The following is a 22,799-nucleotide window of genomic DNA, read 5'->3' as shown; positions in this document are numbered from 1 at the left end:
AAAGACATCGGTCATCTTGCAGATTTGTGCAAACGTGGCTCCATTTGCCCAGGTGTACACCACATCCATGAGATTGGGCTTGAATGAGTTTAAGTACAATTCTTCATCAATTTCCAATTTGGCTTCAGCTGAAACTTTAGCGATTCTTCGTGCAGTCTCCTAATCAAAAAAATAAATACGTTTGACAGTGGAAACGATGTAGTATTTTGATACAAATATATATTTTTAAACCCTCAATTTTAGCTCATTTTTAACTCCTCTTCAAGGAATGTCAGGATCGGTACTAACAAAACTGACGCATACCCCGGAGAAACAGCTACCTTTTATATCAAAACCCTTCCATTAAAATCACCCCCGATGCCCTGAGCACAGAGCTCACTGCAAAATCCCTGTTTCATGAGTAATAAGATCGAGAACGATGCCGTTAACCTTGAAAACTGGATAAAGCAAGGCATTTGGACTCTTGCCCCGCAGACCTCACGACTGTTAAACAACAAGGAAATCCACGCCTTGGTTTAACAAAACCTTAAGGAATTGCAGGAGCTCTTGCAAACGCTTGGAAAGAGCGTGGAGGAAAATTTTTAGTGCAGACATCAACATTTTATTCATAAGGCGCTAAAAACTTATCACAGTAGAATCCTGGAGGAAAATAAATTTTCTTCTCAACCAAAATTGAGGCATCCGGGAATAAGAGTAAGAATATTTTTAAAATCGTGAAACAGTTTACCTCACCTAAAGCAACTGTCAAAAAATGTATTGTGTTAGATAACTGGACCAGCCAGTGGCCACCTACTTTCATGAGAACATTTCTGGTATTCAAACATCATTTTCAGCTTTACATGTGGCGCAGGCCGACGTTTCTACATCTCTTACCCCACTTCCGGCCTGCAAGGCTACTTTTATACAGTTCCCTTCTATCCCCTCTGAACAATCTCTGAAGATAATGAAATTTTTTTAATCTGGCTCCCCCTCTGATCCATGCCCTATAATGAATTTTCTTTAATCCGGCTCCCCCTCTGATCCATGCCCTGTAAAAATATTAGCGGCTTAACCCAGAGGTCAATGCGGTTTTGAACCTCTCACTGAGCAGTGGCCTGGTCCCCTCCATTTGGAAGAGGGCCAAAATTCTTCCTCTGTTAAAAAAGTCCACTGCGGATCCCACAATAACATCTAACTGCAGACACATTTCCCTCCTGCCTTTCCTTGCCAAATCCATACAAAAATATGTGAACATTGTGACCACTGAGTTCATTGAAACCAACAACCTCCTACATATGAGCCAATCTAGTTTCCGGGCAAATTTTAGTACGGAGACTGCCTTACTCGAGATCTCAGAGTCCATCAAAGAGACACTCGATGCAGGTGGGAGAGTGGCTTTGATCTTGTTGGACTTATCCGCAGCTTTCAACACCATGCCCCATGACCAACTCCTGCAGAGATTAGGAGAATGTGGCCTTGGCGGCACGGTGTTAGATTGGTTCTCCTCCTTTTTGGAGGATAGAAGCCTGGAGGTGTGGTCCCCCCCTGAAAGTTGGAGTCCCGCAGGGCTCCATCCTAATCCCGTAGCTGTTCAACTTGTATTTGACACGCCTCGGCCTGCTGGCTGAAGCATGTGGTGAAAAAAATCATATCTTATGCTGACGATACTCATCTGCTGGTCACCTGCAAAAAGGGCTAGGATCTTGACGGAGAGGGGATAAATAAATGCTTAAGAGAGTTTTTTTGCCTAGTTTAGACAACCAGTTACAATGTAACCCAGAGAAATCCGAAGTGATTCTTTTCGGTTCATTCGTCCATGATGCACGGAAGCAATGGTGGCCATTAGATATGTCACCCCCTGAGACATCGGCAGGACTAGTAAGAAATCTAGGGGTAAAAATGGATGATTCTCTTGATATGAAAACCCAAGTAAAATCGGTAGCAGGCACTTGCTACGGCATCCTAAAAATGCTTCGGAAATTTCTCCCCCTCCTGTCGCTCGAATCACAGAAGGACTGTAGTCCAAGCCCTCATCACCTCGAGATTGGACTATGTAAACGTCTTCTATCTGGGCCTCCCGGATTGCCTTCTGAATAAACTTCAGGTCATCCAAAATGTGGCAGCTAGAGCCATTCTTATGTTAGGTCCCAGAATGGTGATCTCGCCCCACCAAAGGAACTTACACTGGCTACCCATTTATAGCAGAATCCATTTCAAGGCTCTTGTGCTGGCCTTTAAAGCACTTCATAGCACAGGAGCCCATTACATTAGGAAACGGGTGACCGTCTATACTCCAGGTAGAAACTTGAGATCGTCAGTACAACATCTGTTGACGGTGCCCAAATTTGTCCGCTCTCGTAGAGGGGGCCGTTCCTTTAAAGTGCAGATGGCACGCCTTTGGAATAGGCTGCCAATAACACTCAGACAAATGACTGACTCATGGCTCTTCAGGAAACAACTCAAAACTTGGGTATTCCAAGAATAACCTTACAAGAGAGTCTGGCTGTTAATGGTTTTCACGTACGTACTGCTTCGCCCAGTATCTGAATAACATAACATTACTGTTGTAGCCTTTTTATGTCGCCATCACACATCAGCTAGTTTGTATTTTTTTACTGCTTTTCATAACAAGTAACTGTTAACAGACTAGTAAGGATTAACAGCATACCTTAGCACAGTCCTACCGCAACTCCCCTTCAATCCAGGTTGGGTAATTTAAGTAAGTAGCAGTAAGAAAGACTGGTCAAAGATTATTCTACCTAAGTTTTTTTGTTTTTTCTTAGTTTGGTTTGCTCCAGTTTTGTGTGCTTGGATTAAAGTGCTTTAGGTCTGAACTAATTATTTTATAGACTGTAGGGAATCTGGGAATATTAAAAACATCTTTGCTGTTTTGGCAGGGTTTAATTCTTTTAAGAATGGGTAAAATGGCTGGTTCATAAGAATATAGGCCAATATATACACATTTATTCAGAGACAGAATTGGTAAACCCTTTGGTACATCAGCCCCGTTTTTAACAAGTCAGTGTTGATAGCAGGTCACCTGCCAAACAGTCCATGCTATACATTAAATACAAGGTCTAGTGGCAGGTGAAACAAGCATTGGCACAGCCAATAGGTCTCGCCTTTGGGACCTTATACGTGTTTAGCCATAGCTATTGGCTTTGTCAATGTGTTTAAGCTATGTTGTAGAGCAGTGCGACTGCTGAGCAGCATGTTGAAAAGTTATAACAAAAAAGTGTTATAAGCAATGTTGTTATCTTATATATAACCAAGAAGACATTATGTATAACTGAATAACCCTATTAAAAAAAGAACAAAAATATCTTGTGATTTTTTGTTCTCGCAACACTGGCAACTTCTTCCTGCCTGTTGTAATGCTGGTTTGTTATAGTTTGTTTTTGTTATGGGGAGCAGGGACATAAACAATGGGAGGGTGGAAGTAGGAAAATAGTACCTGAATTACAACACTAGCAGGGAATGGACACTAGGAGAGAATCAACAGATGCCACATTCTGAAGGCAGACTGAGGTGATGCTGGGTTGGTAGTGCGGAAGAGTGAAGAGTGCAGGCAACATATTGAAATCCTGACGCGTTTCGGCGCTTTCGCCTAGATCACAGGTGAGTCGTGTTTCACAAGCCCCACACATTTTTTATATTCATAGTTATAGTCACGTGCTTGAGTAAAATGCTACATTTCCCATAATCCGTTTGAGCACTGAGCTTGATAATTTCATGTTGCATACGTTCGTGGCTGCAGTGCTTATTTAAATTATCTTTAATGTTTAGCACGTACTAAATGTCCCATTAAATTCAAAGAGCAAAGTGAACAATAATACTGCCAGTTGCTGCAGCCGTGAAATAAAGTGTTATGCACGGAATCTTAAGTTTAACAAGCGAGGAAGGAACCTCACTCGTTTCCTTTTCGTACCGCACAACTGGAAAGTATTGGGACAATCCTCTGATCCGTCACGAGGCAAGCGGATCATGCCCCCTTTTTCGATATGCAGTCCAAACGAAATTCTTCACTGTGAGGGGCCCGACCCTGCAGGGTCTACTTAGCAACGGAGGTTCCCGAGACAAAAATCCCAAAAACGCTGAAACGTGTCAGGATTTCAATGTTGCCTGCACTCTTCATCAATGCTGAATAAATGCATGGTCCTGCCGGGCGTATTTGATTTAGAAAATATAATGGTAGAGTTTAGGTTTTATTCGATTAAAATGTAAACTACCAGTATATTTCCCTGAGAGTGCGTTTTACTCGCTTTTGGATATATATATATATATATAGATATATATATCTATATATATATATTACCTACTGGCAATAGCCAGTAGGTATATTTAGTTAGGATTGTTTTCATAGGGAAATCGCAACATTCTATTGGGAATAACTTTGGCGCCGGTTGAGGAATCTTCCTGAAATTTTCCTTAACTTTGCCTCGCGGCGCTCCGCTCCTTCCCTGAAAGTTTGGGGGGGATTCGTCAAGCGGGGGCCGAGATAAAAGGGGGTCCCAAAACGTGTTTTCCCCATGTTAATTTCCATAGGGCGGTTGGACTCACCCGAACGGCTGAATGGTTTTCCACCAAACTTGGCAAAATTGTAGGGACTGGTAGCCCGATGTGCCTTTGCTATGTCTCAAGATATGTGCTCCAGTGGTTTTTACGAAAATTAACTTTGAAAAAATATATATTGGGCTACATTGGGCTATATATATGTTAGAGCCCAAATGTAGCCCAATGTAGCCCAAAGATGGCCACCAGAGACAAAAAAAAAAACAAATGTAGCCCAAATATCGGCCAGATGTAGCCCAACTATAGCCCAATGACAGAATGTCCCAGAGTGTTCTAAAGAACAACTAGAACGCTAACAGTCTTACTTATGACAAAAGTATGGCACACCTGAAGTCATCTTGATTGGAATAAAGTGGTAACACTTAATACATTTAATTTGAAAAGGGGGGTTTCATTTTGCCATAGAAATTATATATATATATATATATATATATATATATATATATATATATATCCACAAAAAAGCACTCAGCATTTCGAGGGCCTCACACGATGTCACATTCCCATCTGTTGGCAGAAATAAAGGCTTGCACGGAGTATCCTTTCAAGCATATTTATTCAGCTTGCCTTATTGTTGCATTTCCAAACATGTTTCGGGCAGCATTGCCCTTGATCACTGGTGTAGGCAGATTCAAAAAGCAGCATTAGTTCATAGGCACACCTGCGCCTTATTTAAATGCACGCCCCTCATGGCTTTCACACGCTTTGCATTATTGTAAATGTAGTCTTTGCATAGTGCATGCTGCCAAATGAAAGCGCTGTTAATCCCATAGTGGGTCTGCTCGTTAGTCCACTGCTGCTCACCTTTAAAAAGTTCATTTTCCACCAGCTGGTAAAACAACGTTCCACTCAGCGCTTTCAATTTTCCTAGCGCTGGGGACCTGCTACTTTGCAGTTGGGCCTCTCACGATATGAGTCATACCGTTATAAATCCACAAAAAAGCACTCAGCATTTCGAGGGCCTCACACGATGTCACATTCCCATCTGTTGGCAGAAATAAAGGCTTGCACGGAGTATCCTTTCAAGCATATTTATTCAGCTTGCCTTATTGTTGCATTTCCAAACATGTTTCGGGCAGCATTGCCCTTGATCACTGGTGTAGGCAGATTCAAAAAGCAGCATTAGTTCATAGGCACACCTGCGCCTTATTTAAATGCACGCCCCTCATGGCTTTCACACGCTTTGCATTATTGTAAATAGTTCATTTTCCACCAGCTGGTAAAACAACGTTCCACTCAGCGCTTTCAATTTTCCTAGCGCTGGGGACCTGCTACTGAAAGCGCTGTGGGGAACGTTGTTTTACCAGCTGGTGGAAAATGAACTTTTTAAAGGTGAGCAGCAGTGGACTAACGAGCAGACCCACTATGGGATTAACAGCGCTTTCATTTGGCAGCATGCACTATGATTGTTATGTTATAAGTTTGCATGTGCTATATGTGGTTTTCTTTTAAAATGCTCAATAACAACAAGAGAGGAAGGGCATGAAAGGACACTCCTATACCCCAAATAGATAATTATTAGCAACAAAGGAGTGACTAAGATAAAAGTGGTGTTGTCCCGCTTGGTGTCGCAGGTGTGGTCAAGACTCACACAGACATGTTGGCCTCCAGCAGGAAAAAACAGACTGTCTCCCTTAGTGTACCCAAGTGACTCCTGTTAACAGGAGGAAACAAAAAAAGGGCCTGTGAATCACCAAGTGTTCAAAACAAAAAAGTCGCCTTATTTGTTTAGAAGGACCCTCACTCACCACTAGTTGGTGACATGCTTCATCATTGGGTCCCCGCTGGGGTGACCGAATGTCCCCCCAGCGTGCTACAACGCCCGATTACAGCGGAGCAGGATGTGGTGAATGTAACAGTGCCGAAATTAAGAGGTGACTATTTGTGAAGTTGTGAGTGTGTTAAAAAATGCAAGATTGTGTCTTCATCAGGACCTAAACCAAAGTCCTCCGGTGGTGTGCACGCGCTAAGGTGCACCCTCCCGGGAGGCTCAAAGTGTGAAAAAATATTTACAGTGATCAAGAAATTATCTTAATATAATCACTACAAATCCAGTAGTGAGAAATAAAAACCGCATTCGTGACGGAATCATGCCCCGACGGAAAAGTCAGCGCGGGACATTTTCACGCGATGGTATTTTTCAACACCGCGGCTCCCCGTAAGGCACCTACTTTCTCGGCTGCTGACTTCCGGGTGTACACCGTAGGTGCCTTACTGGGTGTTGAAAAATACCATCGCGTGAAAAATGTCCCGCGATGACTTTTCCAAACTTGTTAGTACATTTTTATTTAAAGACCTTTCCTAACCAGTTACCTTATTTGTGATATTATTTACACATATCTGAAAATGCCATACTACAGGTGACCAGCCATGAGGCGATGTATCACTGCATCTGCATGGCTGTCAAATAAACGAACATCGTCAAAGGTCATATCTTTCAAACTCCCCCGAACATTACTGGGAAATTTCAACTCATTCAACCAAGCATGTCTGCGAAGAGCAACAGACCGAGCCATGGCTCTACCAATAGAATCGGTGGTGTCCATTGCAGACTTAATATTGAACTTCGCCATCTCAAGACCATCTAACGCAAGCTGAAAGAGTTCAGCCCTGACTACTTCGGAAAGGGAAGGAAGCAGATGGGTGACAGAGTCCCATAAAGCAAATGAAGCCCTGCACAAAACACAAGACATGTTTAGCGATTTCAAGGTTTAACTAGCCGAAGCTACAATATCCGGCCCCATAGATCCAACCACCTAGATTCTCCACCTGGTGGAAGTACAGTAAAAACATCTGGATTTGGTGAAGTCGTAGCAGTAGGGTATTGAGAAAGACAGACGGGGTCTTTCGGAGCAGGACGATGAGAAATGGCAAGTTCCCAGAAGAATATCATTCAGGGACACTCCGTAGGGCAGTAAATGTTCAACACCTGTCTTACCCTGGTGAAGCAGATGCAATAAGGGAACTGATGACTCACCAAAGGAAGATGCAATTTAAAGAGATCAGTAGCTCTTTATAACTTCAGTAAAAGCTGCACTAGCCTCAATCGCCATTCGTGTCGGAGAAAGCAGATCAGTCTAATCAGACGCAGCTTTAAGCGGTAACAATTCCTAGGCAACTTAACATCTGTCTGAAATCAGGTCTCACACATTCGGATTTAAAGACAGAAACTCAGTATACTAACAAAACCACAGTTAAAAACATTTCATTTTATTTAGTTCATACATATATATATCTTGATTTTAAAACGAACATTCTAACATCACTTACCCATCCAAACGCAATTTGATCATAAAAAAAAAAATCAATCGTTGCATAAATCTTCAAAAACAGGGGACAACAGCTGGGCGCATACTCAGAGGGGTAGAAACTTCCTGAGTACCCACTGCCCGACAATAGGAAAAACAAACTGTTGTGCAGAAGATATGGAAGGCATTGCTCGATATATGATTTGAGATAATGTGTATCAAAACGGACTAATTGTATGTTTCCACGAATTGAAACCTAAATGACAATTGTGTTATATAACCTGATGAAAAGCCCAATATAATGTTATAATAAAAAAAAAAAAACAGAGCACAACAGATAATAAAATAATACAAGGGTCACTGAATCTGAGTAACTAAGGATGGCAATCTCTACGCGCGTTTCGGCGTATCTCACGCCTTCTTCAGGAGAAACCACTTGAATTTCAAACAAGGTAAAATATAAGAACCTCCAGGAAGTAAACAGCAGGTGCTGAAGAGCTTGATGTAGCTATAACTGTCCTTAACTTGGAAATGTCACAACTACGTGCTCCGGTAGGGAGAGGGATCTGCCGCTGACCCAATCGCGGTCCGTGAGCCACCACTGCAACTGTCTTGCAGTGCCCTCCGAGATCAAGACATGGTCGGACAAGTTGCCCTGATGCTGAGCCCACTGAAACTTCAGGTCCCACTGCATAGCCCGCATCCGCCACATGGCGTGATGCACCAGAGGATGGAGGAGGCCATCAGCCCCAGAAGCCGCAGCGTCAACCTGACCGAGACTCGGGATGAAAGATCGGAATCTGAGCCTGAATATCACGAACCCGCTGTTCGGGAGGATAACCCGAAACTGCGTAGAGTATAGAAGCGCTCCAATGAATAGGAGCTTCTGAGAGGGACACAGGTGCGACTTCGGCACATTGATGGAGAACCCCAGCAGGTGCAGGAGGTCGGCCGTAGTCTGGAGGTGGCTGACGACTGTCTGGGGCGAGCCCGCCTTCAACAACCAGTCATCGAGGTAGGGTAAAGACAAACCCCTAAACTGCGCCGATGAGCTGCGACCACCGCCATCACTTTCGTGAACATCCGTGGGGCGCTGGTAAGGCCGAAGGGGAGCACCGTAAACTGAAAGTGCTCTTGGCCTACCGTGAACCTCAGGTAGCGCCGGTGGGCCGGCAGGACGGGAATGTGGTGGAAATAGGCGTCCTGCAAGTCCAACGCTACCTTTCAGTCTCCCGGGTCTAGGGCAGCTAAGACCTGAGCCAAAGTCAGCATCTTGAACTTCTCCTTCTGGATAGCACTGTCTAATCCTATGCTTAAAAACTTTGATAGAAAAACCGACATTTGAGGTGAGCAGATCTAGAGTGTCGCTGGTGTTGAGAGTGCTCCAACAGGAGCTGCTTTCCACCTAAACTGAGACCTACCCAGAGTTCTCTCCTTCTTTTTTGCATAATTTATGCGTCACTCTATGCCTGAAAGGGTTTTGTTTTGATATATATATATATATATATATATATATATATATATATTCACTGAAAAAACAATAGGTTTCACACCAGTTATAGTTAGCTGGAAATTTTACTCGCATAAAACCATTGAAATTCCCACGTTATAGTTGGTTGGACTCACTATAACTTGCACGTCTGCAATGCACTGCTGATGACGTCACATATTACATCACTCATGCATATATTTAAATATTTAAACATTACTCGCTAATATATGTAGTCACTAAGATACACTTAATAAGCCAGTTAACCAGTCAATTTTTTTTTAAAAACACTGAAAAAACCATAGGTTTCAGGCCTTATATAGTTAGGAATTAGCATTTAAAAAACCTTTGAAATTCACTGAAAAAAAACATAGGTTTCAGGCCTTATATAGTTAGGAATTAGCATTTAAAAAACCTTTGAAATTCACTGAAAAAACCATAGGTTTCAGGCCTTATATAGTTAGGAATTAGCATTTAAAAAAACCTTTGAAATTCACTGAAAAAACCATAGGTTTCAGGAGTTATATAGTTAGGAATTAGTTTTTAAAAAACCTTTGAAATTCACTCAAAAAACTATAAGTTTTAGTGGTGTTATAGTTAGCTGGACATTTTACTCATACAAAACCAATGAAATTGCTCCTATATAGTTAGTTAGTTGTACTAACTATATTTCGCGCACCCGCAATCCACTGCTGATGATGTCACATATTAGATCATTCATGACATGGTCAGTGACATTTGTTCAAGCAAAATTCAGTTAAACTGATTATCATTTTGTTATGATTGCAAAACTGAATGGGTTGCCTATCAAGGAAATGTGCGAGTGCCCTCATACTGTCCTTATGGTGTATGCTGGTGTACAAATTAGATACATCTATGGTTATTAATAGATAGTCACTACACCATTGACACTCATGTATCTTTTGAAAAAAATCTGTAGTGTCTTGGATAAAAGAAGGTAGAGCTCTCACATATTCCTGTAAAAACGAATCAATGTAAATGGATACATTTTCCAAGAGACTTTGTTTGGCAGAAATGATTGGTCTTCCCGGGGGTTTGTTAATGTCCTTGTGAATCTTCGGGGCGAAATAAAATCACAGGGGTGACCGGATATTCCTTTTTTAATATACTCATCTTAATTTAGCAGGCCAATACTTTACCATGCCAAAAGTTTTTTAAACAGTTCCTTTTGTGCTGTCAAGATTGTAAGTTTGTTACTGAGTTTGTAGCACGTCCAATCATTTAATTGCATGAGTGCTTCTTCCAAATAGAGTTTCTTGGCCAGAGCACCACAATGCCTCCTTTATCAGAGTTCCTTACGACCAAGGAGTCATTTGCTTGTAATTTTTTGATTAGTTGATGGTATTGGTGTTGGCGCACTCTTTGATATTTGGTTGTGGCCTGTGTTTTATGGTTCAATATTTTTATTTCTGTCAAGATTGCCTCATTGAATGCATCAATAGAGTCCCTAGGTAAAATTGGGATAAATGATGACTTAGGTTTGAAACCTGTAATGACTGTGGCATTGGCTTGTATAGATGGATTTGCAAGGATTTGATCTGTGGTTGTTGAATCCACCACTAGATAATCATCACTTTGCAAGGCGTGTATGTTACATAAGAGGTCGACATCAGACACTGTTAGAGGACGAGATGCATCTTCGGCCATCAGATTCGATGTTTGCTGTACTGTTTTGGCTTGTCTTAAACTGTCAAATTGTTTTAGTTTAAGTTTTCTTATATATTTATAAACATCCACCCTGGTCTCTGTATATTGAAAATTTGATTCGGGCAGTATGAATATCTCAATGAGAGGAGCTGTTCCGCCTCACTTAAAACGACTTCAAAGAGGTTCATTATAGTATTTGCATTTCGTGTTGTTTGATTTACTTCTGCCTCAAATTCCTTCTCGCCGTTTTTTTGTTTATTTGGAGAAGCGATGTTTCGTTGACGCCTTGCTTGGCGTCTCTCACGACGTTTGGCATTCTTCATTTGCCTGCTTTGGTGTTTGAGCGCTGTTCTTCCTGTAAAAAAATATTCTCTTCACAAAGAGGGTGTTTAGGTTTTTGTATGGTAGATCCTTCAGTGGCGCCTGCTACTTGCTCAGCTTCTGACTCACTTTCTACAGCGGAGCTTAGGTCAGACAATAATAAAGCTGTTGGTATAACCAAAGGGGATGATGGACAGAGTGTTGAACATTGCAAGCACTCACCCCCAGTCAACTGATCTGGGTTTAATCCATCATAATTCTTTAGCTCTCTCCGCCACCCAGTTCAGACATGGCCATATGCAAATCAGTCTGACCCTGTGCCTCATGGGAACAGTCCAGCCCGAACTGCCAAGCCATGTCTTCCCTGGATCGGAAACAAGCATCCGGGGACCGTTTTCTGGCTAATCAGCCGTCTTCAGCCAGGCTAGCTTGAATCCAGTGGCAAAGTGAGCAAGGGACCGACGACTGGGCATACCCTGCCAATTTAAGGCAAACAGAGCAAAACCAAAGGGGATGATGGATGGAGTGTTGAACATTGCAAGCACTCACCCCCAGTCAACGGATCTGGGTTTAATCCATCATCATTCTTTAGCTCACTCCGCCACCCCAGTTCAGACATGGCCATATGCAAATCAGTTGAAGCCGAGAGACGCCCAAAAAAGACAGGGTACTCAGAGAAAACTAATTAAACAAATAGACTATGTAAGTAGTACCCCTAAAAAGCTATACAATAGCAAACCAATACTACACATAGAGTAAGGTGTATACCCCCAAAAAAGGGTATGAACTCTTGAGACTAAGCTCATCAGAGTAAAATAAAAGAACAAATTAGCTACACATCTGCAAAGACAATCCAGAGATTAAAAAAGTCAAATCCGGACTCAAACACTCGAAAGAAGTAGTGCTTAATAACACCACAAAGTGAAACAGCAGCCGAGGCAGGATTTCACTCCTTAAACCTAAGGACCCACGACCGTGGTCATATAGAAGAGAAACACAAGACCTGAAAATGCCATTTTACAAGATACGCTAATGATTCTATTATGTTCTAATTAGACATTGTATGGTATATCCCTCCTACCATTAATTGACACATTAGAAAGAGAATACGAATTAATTATACTGTGCGAAGATCCAGATTCAAAACGAAGTAATATCGTGGCTCCTGAAGAAGGCGTTTTCAGAAACGCCGAAACGCGCGTCGAGAGAGTATTGTTTGCCACCTACTGTGTATTTTTTAAATATTCTGTGTTATTACTTTTATGAAAATTGTATAAAACTTGGATTGTGAAATTCGTTTATTGTTATGTTATAAGTTTGCATGTGCTATATGTGGTTTTCTTTTAAAATGCTCAATAACAACAAGAGAGGAAGGGCATGAAAGGACACTCCTATACCCCAAATAGATAATTATTAGCAACAAAGGAGTGACTAAGATAAAAGTGGTGTTGTCCTGCTTGGTGTCGCAGGTGTGGTCAAGACTCACACAGACATGTTGGCCTCCAGCAGGAAAAAACAGACTGTCTCCCTTAGTGTACCCAAGTGACTCCTGTTAACAGGAGGAAACAAAAAAAGGGCCTGTGAATCACCAAGTGTTCAAAACAAAAAAGTCGCCTTATTTGTTTAGAAGGACCCTCACTCACCACTAGTTGGTGACATGCTTCATCATTGGGTCCCCGCTGGGGTGACCGAATGTCCCCCCAGCGTGCTACAACGCCCGATTACAGCGGAGCAGGATGTGGTGAATGTAACAGTGCCGAAATTAAGAGGTGACTATTTGTGAAGTTGTGAGTGTGTTAAAAAATGCAAGATTGTGTCTTCATCAGGACCTAAACCAAAGTCCTCCGGTGGTGTGCACGCGCTAAGGTGCACCCTCCCGGGAGGCTCAAAGTGTGAAAAAATATTTACAGTGATCAAGAAATTATCTTAATATAATCACTACAAATCCAGTAGTGAGAAATAAAAACCGCATTCGTGACGGAATCATGCCCCGACGGAAAAGTCAGCGCGGGACATTTTCACGCGATGGTATTTTTCAACACCGCGGCTCCCCGTAAGGCACCTACTTTCTCGGCTGCTGACTTCCGGGTGTACACCGTAGGTGCCTTACTGGGTGTTGAAAAATACCATCGCGTGAAAAATGTCCCGCGATGACTTTTCCAAACTTGTTAGTACATTTTTATTTAAAGACCTTTCCTAACCAGTTACCTTATTTGTGATATTATTTACACATATCTGAAAATGCCATACTACAGGTGACCAGCCATGAGGCGATGTATCACTGCATCTGCATGGCTGTCAAATAAACGAACATCGTCAAAGGTCATATCTTTCAAACTCCCCCGAACATTACTGGGAAATTTCAACTCATTCAACCAAGCATGTCTGCGAAGAGCAACAGACCGAGCCATGGCTCTACCAATAGAATCGGTGGTGTCCATTGCAGACTTAATATTGAACTTCGCCATCTCAAGACCATCTAACGCAAGCTGAAAGAGTTCAGCCCTGACTACTTCGGAAAGGGAAGGAAGCAGATGGGTGACAGAGTCCCATAAAGCAAATGAAGCCCTGGACAAAACACAAGACATGTTTAGCGATTTCAAGGTTTAACTAGCCGAAGCTACAATATCCGGCCCCATAGATCCAACCACCTAGATTCTCCACCTGGTGGAAGTACAGTAAAAACATCTGGATTTGGTGAAGTCGTAGCAGTAGGGTATTGAGAAAGACAGACGGGGTCTTTCGGAGCAGGACGATGAGAAATGGCAAGTTCCCAGAAGAATATCATTCAGGGACACTCCGTAGGGCAGTAAATGTTCAACACCTGTCTTACCCTGGTGAAGCAGATGCAATAAGGGAACTGATGACTCACCAAAGGAAGATGCAATTTAAAGAGATCAGTAGCTCTTTATAACTTCAGTAAAAGCTGCACTAGCCTCAATCGCCATTCGTGTCGGAGAAAGCAGATCAGTCTAATCAGACGCAGCTTTAAGCGGTAACAATTCCTAGGCAACTTAACATCTGTCTGAAATCAGGTCTCACACATTCGGATTTAAAGACAGAAACTCAGTATACTAACAAAACCACAGTTAAAAACATTTCATTTTATTTAGTTCATACATATATATATCTTGATTTTAAAACGAACATTCTAACATCACTTACCCATCCAAACGCAATTTGATCATAAAAAAAAAAATCAATCGTTGCATAAATCTTCAAAAACAGGGGACAACAGCTGGGAGCATACTCAGAGGGGTAGAAACTTCCTGAGTACCCACTGCCCGACAATAGGAAAAACAAACTGTTGTGCAGAAGATATGGAAGGCATTGCTCGATATATGATTTGAGATAATGTGTATCAAAACGGACTAATTGTATGTTTCCACGAATTGAAACCTAAATGACAATTGTGTTATATAACCTGATGAAAAGCCCAATATAATGTTATAATAAAAAAAAAAAAAACAGAGCACAACAGATAATAAAATAATACAAGGGTCACTGAATCTGAGTAACTAAGGATGGCAATCTCTACGCGCGTTTCGGCGTATCTCACGCCTTCTTCAGGAGAAACCACTTGAATTTCAAACAAGGTAAAATATAAGAACCTCCAGGAAGTAAACAGCAGGTGCTGAAGAGCTTGATGTAGCTATAACTGTCCTTAACTTGGAAATTTCACAACTACGTGCTCCGGTAGGGAGAGGGATCTGCCGCTGACCCAATCGCGGTCCGTGAGCCACCACTGCAACTGTCTTGCAGTGCCCTCCGAGATCAAGACATGGTCGGACAAGTTGCCCTGATGCTGAGCCCACTGAAACTTCAGGTCCCACTGCATAGCCCGCATCCGCCACATGGCGTGATGCACCAGAGGATGGAGGAGGCCATCAGCCCCAGAAGCCGCAGCGTCAACCTGACCGAGACTCGGGATGAAAGATCGGAATCTGAGCCTGAATATCACGAACCCGCTGTTCGGGAGGATAAACCCGAAACTGCGTAGAGTATAGAAGCGCTCCAATGAATAGGAGCTTCTGAGAGGGACACAGGTGCGACTTCGGCACATTGATGGAGAACCCCAGCAGGTGCAGGAGGTCGGCCGTAGTCTGGAGGTGGCTGACGACTGTCTGGGGCGAGCCCGCCTTCAACAACCAGTCATCGAGGTAGGGTAAAGACAAACCCCTAAACTGCGCCGATGAGCTGCGACCACCGCCATCACTTTCGTGAACATCCGTGGGGCGCTGGTAAGGCCGAAGGGGAGCACCGTAAACTGAAAGTGCTCTTGGCCTACCGTGAACCTCAGGTAGCGCCGGTGGGCCGGCAGGACGGGAATGTGGTGGAAATAGGCGTCCTGCAAGTCCAACGCTACCTTTCAGTCTCCCGGGTCTAGGGCAGCTAAGACCTGAGCCAAAGTCAGCATCTTGAACTTCTCCTTCTGGAGGAAGCCGTTGACGTTCCGCAGGTCCAAGGTAGGGCGTAGGCCCCCTTTGCCCTTCTTGGGAACTAGAAAATAGTGGCCCAGGAACGCGCTCGATGGCCCCCTTGGCCAAGAGGGCCGTAACTTCCTCTTGCAGAAGTTGCAAGTGATCCCCCGACACGTGGTGGTACTGCGGTGGCATGGCTGGAGGGGTCGCCTCGAAGGGGAGGGAGTAGCCCCTTTGGACGATTTGCAGCACCCACCTGTGCGATGTGATGGTGCGCCAGGAGGAGGTGATGAAAGCTCGGAGTACGAAGGCTTTGAGGCGGATGCTGCGGGGGTGGATGTTGACTGGCCGCTCCATTGTCCCCTGTTACCGCCGCGACGGTAACCACGCCCGCCGCCGCGCGGAATGGTAGTCTGCGGCCCGTGGCTGGCAGGACGTGTGGGGGCGCCCCTTCCGTGGCCACGAAAGGAGCGCTGGGCAGAAGATTGCTGGCGCGGGGCCGACAGGCCCAAGGACTTGGCCGTAGCCCTGGAGTCCTTAAAGCGTTCCAGCGCACTATCTGCCTTGCCACCGAAGAGGTGGCTGCCATCGAACGGCATGTCCATAAGGGTGTTCTGGACATCGGCCAAGAAGTTGATGGACCTCAGCCAGGCGTGGTGGCGAACCGCCACAGACTTGGAAATCGCTCTCCTCAGCGAGTCTGCGGTATCCAGTCCACATCGTATGGAATACCGCGCTGCGTCTCGTCCCTCCACGAGGGCTTGAGCGAGCTTAACCCGGGCTCCCTCCAGGCACTCAGGCAGCACGGCCGCAACCGTATCCCACAGGGAGTGGGTTAATGGCCCAAGAGGCACGGGGTTGACCGACCGCAACCCCAAACTAAGGGAAGAGAACATCTTCTTGCCGAATTGCTCATACCTCTTGGATTCCCGATCCGGAGGTGCAGTCGGGAATGCGGATTGGGAAGTAGAGGCCTGGATAACCAGGCTCTCAGGGGTGGGGTGGGTGGACAAGAAACTAAGGTTGCCCGGAGCAGGGCGGTGGCGCCTAGCGACATTCCTATCTACAGGAGGACCTGTAGTGGGCCTGGACCAAGTGCCCAACAGGACGTCCATGAGAGCCTCATTAAACGGCAGTAAAGGATCTGGGAGCTTACCTGCGGTTTAAGGACCTCTGTGAGGATGTTAGACCTCACCGTTGCGACGGGGAGCTCAAGGGCCAAGGCCTTGGCCGCCCACATCAGCACCACACTATAAGTAGCCCCCTACTCCGTAGCCACGGTAGGAGGGGAGACAAAACGAGTGTCTGGAGAGGTATCCAGGCCACTGGCCTTCCCTAATTCCTGTGTCCAGTCCTGAAATGACTGGCACTCACGCGCCAGAGGGTCCTCAGACCCCTTCCAGCCTCCCTCGTTGTCCATCTCCTGGTATTCAGGGGTAAAGGAGGGACCCAGATCCTCGAAGAATTCCTCTTTGGCCGGCGCCGAATGCGGCGTCGAGCGACTCTGGTCCGGCATCCAATCCGGACCGAGGGGTGGACCAGGGACGGCATCGTGCGGGGACGGTGCCGGGGGTGACACCCTAGGGGTCGACGCCGGCGGGGTCGTAAGGTCGACCAGCGGCGACCCAGAACCGGATCCAGTGGGGCCATGCGGCGTCAGGACCGAAGTCGCCGGGGCCGAAGTCGCCGACGGCGCCGGGGCCGAAGCACCCGACGGCGCCAGGGCCTAAGGACCCGGTCCGCTTGGGCTCCCAGTCGGGCCGCGTGGCCCGAAGGCGCCGCGGAACCCGACGGAGGAGTGAGCGAGAGTGGCCATGAGGAAGGCATCACTTCTGCCCAGGGACCAGTGGGTATGGAGCAGGCCGCGACGCCTGTGGCTCCGGCAGAGCCGCGTTGGCGGTGTCACCCGAAACGCCCGGCCGTGTCGCGCGAGTGTCGGGGGGAGTCAGAAGAGCGATCTCGCCTCTTCGACTTCTTGTGCCTCTTACCTGAGGACTGGACCGCTCCCGCCTAGCCTTCGACGTCAAGGCCTGGCAGTCGGGGCACGACTTGTCATCATGGTCGGGCCCCAGGCACCCGGCGATGGGGGTCGGTAACCGACATCAGTCGGTTGCAGTCGGCACAGGGCTTGAACCCGGGCATCCCTACCAGCACCGATGGAGTCGTACGACTCGAAACGGATCCAAAAGGATCAAAAAAGCTTAGTCAAAAAGTGAATAAAGGGTACCACTTTCTCCGGACCTAGGCTTGCTGGCGTGGAAAAAAGAAGAACTGACACCAGCGCGCGAGGGCGGCATCTAAGTACTCTGGCGACGTCATCCCGGCGCCAACACCGGACGCGGAGCCGCAGACGATGCCTACCGACGCGCAGGGTACTGCTACGCAAAAAGTTCCGGATCCAGACTGACGCCTGGGATATTCTAAGGTAAGGAATATAATACTAACCTGTTTCTTTCAGCTATAGACGTTTGAGCCCAAAACGTTAGTAAATATAGAATCCCAACCTCCTATGAGGAACTTATTCTCTTCTGTCGGTGAAGTTAAAAACAACGGATGTACAGGTGGAACTGGGTCTTTAAAACAGATGCAGACTGTCGGGGGTGCCTAAGGATTTAATAAGCATGCCCCAAAAATATGCTTCCGACTCGAATCTGCTGCGAAGTATGGGAACCAGATGCCCCTGTCACAACTGAAAGCAACACTGGGCTGTTCTCCGTTGCTGTGATGTTCCAGGCACGGTGTGGAGGTCTTCGACCAGCACAGAGGGCAAACCCGCCAGTATGTTTCCAGTCTGAGTATCCCCTACCTCCTAGGGGCCTCAAGGTGCTCCAGGGGGAGGAATGACCCCAAAAAAGCATGCAGAGCACAATAAATAGTATGGCTGCATCTGGGTCATAGTCGCCCCAGCTCCAGGATAGAAGGAAGTCACGGGATTGACTTGTGGTCTCCGTTAAAAGACAGGAGGAACCAGCAGAGAGCAGGTTGCAAAACGGTGATGCTGAAGACCACTGCGACTTCAATCCCTTATGACAGGATTTTCGCGACTTAGATGAGCGACACTGACAGGAATCGGCCAGTATGCATCTTAGTGAATTAAGCATTTTGCTAAACTAGCAATACTATTCATTCCTTGCAACTACTACCCATTTTATCACTTGATCGAAGGAAACTTAATTTATATTGTTATCCATAAAATAGTAGAAGCAAATGTAAAAGATGTGTTTTTAAAACCATCTTCGTCAAAAATAAAAAGGTGGGAGGTCTCCCAAAACAGTGAATTGCAGTGCTCATTTGTCTATGTTTTGTAACAGATTAACTGTTAAGGGGTTGCACTGTGTCCCCCAGAACATGGGTGTTTACACATCAAACTACAAACGGTTTTGTCAGATGAACAATTTCCTAGCATTCCATAATTATTATGTACCAAGAAACACACCAAGAAAGTTATTGTATGATTTAAACAATCAGTATATTATTCTCTTTTTCTTTTTGTATATACAAGGCTGTCACAAACATTTCAATCAACGAAAAATAACTAGTGTGTGACTTTTGGGCAATAGGTGAAGAAACTGATAAAGTGATATTGTGTGTAAAATCAGTGGAACTCTTTTCTCAGAAAGGCAGCTGATCATCAGAGGGATCCGATTTGCAAACGTTATTCAGCCAATTCTGAACTTGCACCAGTCAATGAATTCCACTGAATTGATTTTGCAACTTTTCTGCTGATTAATTCAGCTGTTGCTGCAGACACAAGAATCCAACCTGGCTGTGGGTGTCCTTATTTTCCCCAAATCGACCACGTGGAAATCTTCACCACTTCTTTTGGCTGTCCTCTTCAACCTTACTATCCTGAAGACTCTCTGTGACGTTGATTCAATAACGCACGTTCCTGGGTCGAAACGTCAATGCCTCGTAACAATCCATGTCTTAGTTTCCTCACCCCAAAGTTGAAATAGGATTTAGACCAGGGGACTTGAGATTACTTTGTATAAGGACGGATGCCAATTGATTCCTACATTTTATTTTGTTGCTATCTTTCCACTGCATATATTTTACGCACAATATCACTGTCACTTTCTTCACCTATTCACCAAAAGTCACGATCTAGTTATTTTTCATTGATTGAAAAGTTGATTTATCAGACAGCCTTGTATATACATTGTATATACAAAAAGAATACAAGAACACACGGATTTTTTAAATCATACAATAACATTCTCAGTGTGTTTCTTGGTACACATCAATTATGGAATGCTAGAAAATTGTTCATCCGACAGAACCGTTTGTATTGTGTTATGTTTTGTAACCGAGCTAGAGTTAAAGTTAATAAAAAAGATTTACACTGGACCTGAATTTACCGACATGAGGAGATATTTAATAGTACCCATTTTCTTTTTCGCACTGCCTGGGTCTGGGCTTCCATAAGAATCAAATCCTCGTTTGTTTACTAATATTTATGTTTAACCTATCTGAATAGAATAACAGCGTAATTTCGGCAATGTGAACAAATATTCTCAAACCTTCTCTGACGTATGCCACAACAAAAAGACAAACAACGAGTTCAATACATCAAAAAAGAATGTTAGGCCATGGTACACCCCTTGTTGTAAATAATGGTACATGAAAACAGCTTGGCTTTAAATGCATGAAGTACAGTAATATGATATTTTACTACTTTACCTGCATTTGCCGCAGAGGTCCAGCTAACTGCTCAGTTAACTTTGGCATTTCACTTGACTGCAAGAAAGTATGGTAAAAAAAAGTCACAATATTATAGAAATTAATTAAAGTGGTTAAGGCTTTATTTTTCTCTTGATAGTTATCGAATAAAATCATCAAAACTTGCAGACATGTCTCTAACATACCTAATTATATTATGTTATGTAAATAAGTATTACCATACACAACTAAGTGTGTGGCTTAGACTAAAGTCTTTCTTGCCCAGGACAAAAAAACTATTATAATTTTTCGAAACAAAACGTATCAATTGGTTGTTTGATAAAAACGGGTAAGTTGAACATCTGATGGATCAAAGTTTCAAAACTAAATTTTGTATGGTGACGCAGGTAAGAAGTCTGAAAACACAATCAACATGCCAGTGGCAAGAGAAGATTAAGCTTAGTTAGTAGAGATACAGGACTTCATCTCAGGCATTAACTGGACATTTTGCCACAGTAACATCTGAAAGCTTGTGTGAACAGCTGTTTTCAAGAGTTTTTGAAGATTGTAACTCTTGACAGGGCTACGGGAAATTAAAAAAGAACCCAGAGAATTGGACAGATTGGGACACAGTGCAATGACAATTATCAGTAAGTAACATGCGTACATTACAGTCTCACCATTTTTTCCAAAGTAGAAAAATAGAGGCCAGTGTTTGGCTTACACTAAGAATAAATATTTTTTCTCACAACATTTTATTTTGCTGGACTGTCATACAGTTATACATTATATATGCAGAATCTTTTTTGCATAGACGAACAAGTTACTTGCCTTCGGTAACGATAAATCTGTAAGAGACAGATTAGTTATAGATTCCTTACCTTGTGAATTACCCCCAGGCATCAGACTGGATCCAGAGAATTTTTTTGTCAGCAGTACCTCTGCGCGTCGAAAGGTGGAGTCGGTCGTCTCCGTGTTCGTCATTGGCGTTGTGGGCACCGGAATGACATTGCGGAAGCTACTTAGACACCGCCCTCGCGCGCTGACGTCAGTTCTTATACATGACATTCCACGCCAGAAGCGCAGAGCCATGCAAGACACTGACCACTGGTGCACAAAACTAGGGCTCTGAAAGGAAGTCCTTAGCCCTAGAAGTCAGGTCGCAGAACGGGGAGGATGGGTGGGGAGGTAAGCAAAATATAACTAATTTGAATTTGAATTTACAGCAATTTATATAGCGCACTTATACCATGCGGTTTCATGGCGCTAGGAGGACGCTTAGCCAGAGGTGGGTGGTAAGTGAAGCAAGGTGCTAGGATGGAAAAGCATGGGAGAAAAGAAAAGTCTTAAGTGCTCTACGAAAATCAGAATAAGAGGGGATAGATCTAATGTGAAAGGGAAGAGAGTTCCAAAAGATAGGGGCAAGAACCCTGAATTTTGAGCCCCCGGATTTCTTTTTCTTAAAGCGGGGAACAGAGAGCAGAGATTTAGTAGAGGAACGGAGTTCTCTGTTGGGGCAGTAAGTACTGATGGGGGAGGAGATGAAGTCATGGGCAGTCCCCGCCAAGGCCTGAAAAGTGGTGCATCCCAATTTAAAGAGAGCCCGCTCTTTGATAGGGAGCCAGTGTAGGGATTGAAGAAGGGGAGTGACGTGATGAAATCTAGGTAGGCCATGGATCAGGCGAGAGGCCTGATTTTGGACTAGCTGGAGACGGTGGAAAGCATAAGCGGGGGCTCCATTATATACAATGTTCCCATAATCCAGCCGGGACAGAACCATCGCCATCAGGATGAGTTTAAGGGCAGGAACAGAGAAGAACCGGGAGATTTTACGTATGGTGCGAAGGGCAAAGAAACAGGAGGAGACAACAGAATTGATCTGAGTGTGGGGGGTGAGGTGCTTGTTGAGTGAGATCCCTAAAGTTTTTACTGAAAAAGAAGGGGTGGGGGAAGAACCCAGGGAAGGGGGCCAAAAACTAGGGGACCAGGGACTGGGAGTGCTACCAGTAACAACAAGTTCCGTCTTATCCGGATTTAATTTCAGATGATTGCCGTTCATCCAATCACTGATGAACAGCATGACCGACTGGAAGTTGAGTATACTGGTAGGGGAATGTGATAGGTGAAAAATGAGTTGGAGGTCATCAGCGTAATTGAATACGGTGACCTCCATGTTCTGAAGTGCAGAAATAAGGGGATAGATATATAGGTTAAATAATAACGGAGAAAGGGAAGAACCCTGGGGGACACCACACCGGACTGAGTGAGAGGAGGCAATGAATTGGGCCAGATGGACGGCCTGAGAGCGATCCCTCAGAAAGGAGCTGATCCAGGCCAAGGCAGGACCCTCGATACCCGCCGCCCTGACACGGATGAGAAGAATGGAATGATCAATCTATGTCTCTTAAAGATATATCGCTACCGGAGGGAAGTAACTTGTTT

General features: G+C 44.5%; 1 protein-coding gene across 1 annotated transcript in view; it reads right to left on the bottom strand.

The window, feature by feature from the left end:
- Positions 1–22,799, bottom strand: part of MTREX (Mtr4 exosome RNA helicase) — an 865,138-nt gene that overhangs the window by 15,160 nt on the left and 827,179 nt on the right. Inside the window, exons 24-25 of the mRNA XM_078675087.1 lie at positions 20,379–20,435; positions 1–159 (exon numbers count right to left, since the gene is read on the bottom strand). The exon at positions 1–159 is cut by the window's left edge and continues 4 nt beyond it. Of these exons, the coding sequence (XP_078531213.1) occupies positions 1–159; positions 20,379–20,435 (216 nt within the window). The remainder of the gene's footprint in view (positions 160–20,378; positions 20,436–22,799) is intronic.

Source organism: Lissotriton helveticus, chromosome 2_1 (genome assembly GCF_964261635.1).
Source record: "Lissotriton helveticus chromosome 2_1, aLisHel1.1, whole genome shotgun sequence".
Lineage (NCBI taxonomy): Eukaryota > Metazoa > Chordata > Amphibia > Caudata > Salamandridae > Lissotriton > Lissotriton helveticus.
Note: the sequence above shows the minus strand (reverse complement) of the source record. Positions and strands in the feature narration are given on the sequence as shown.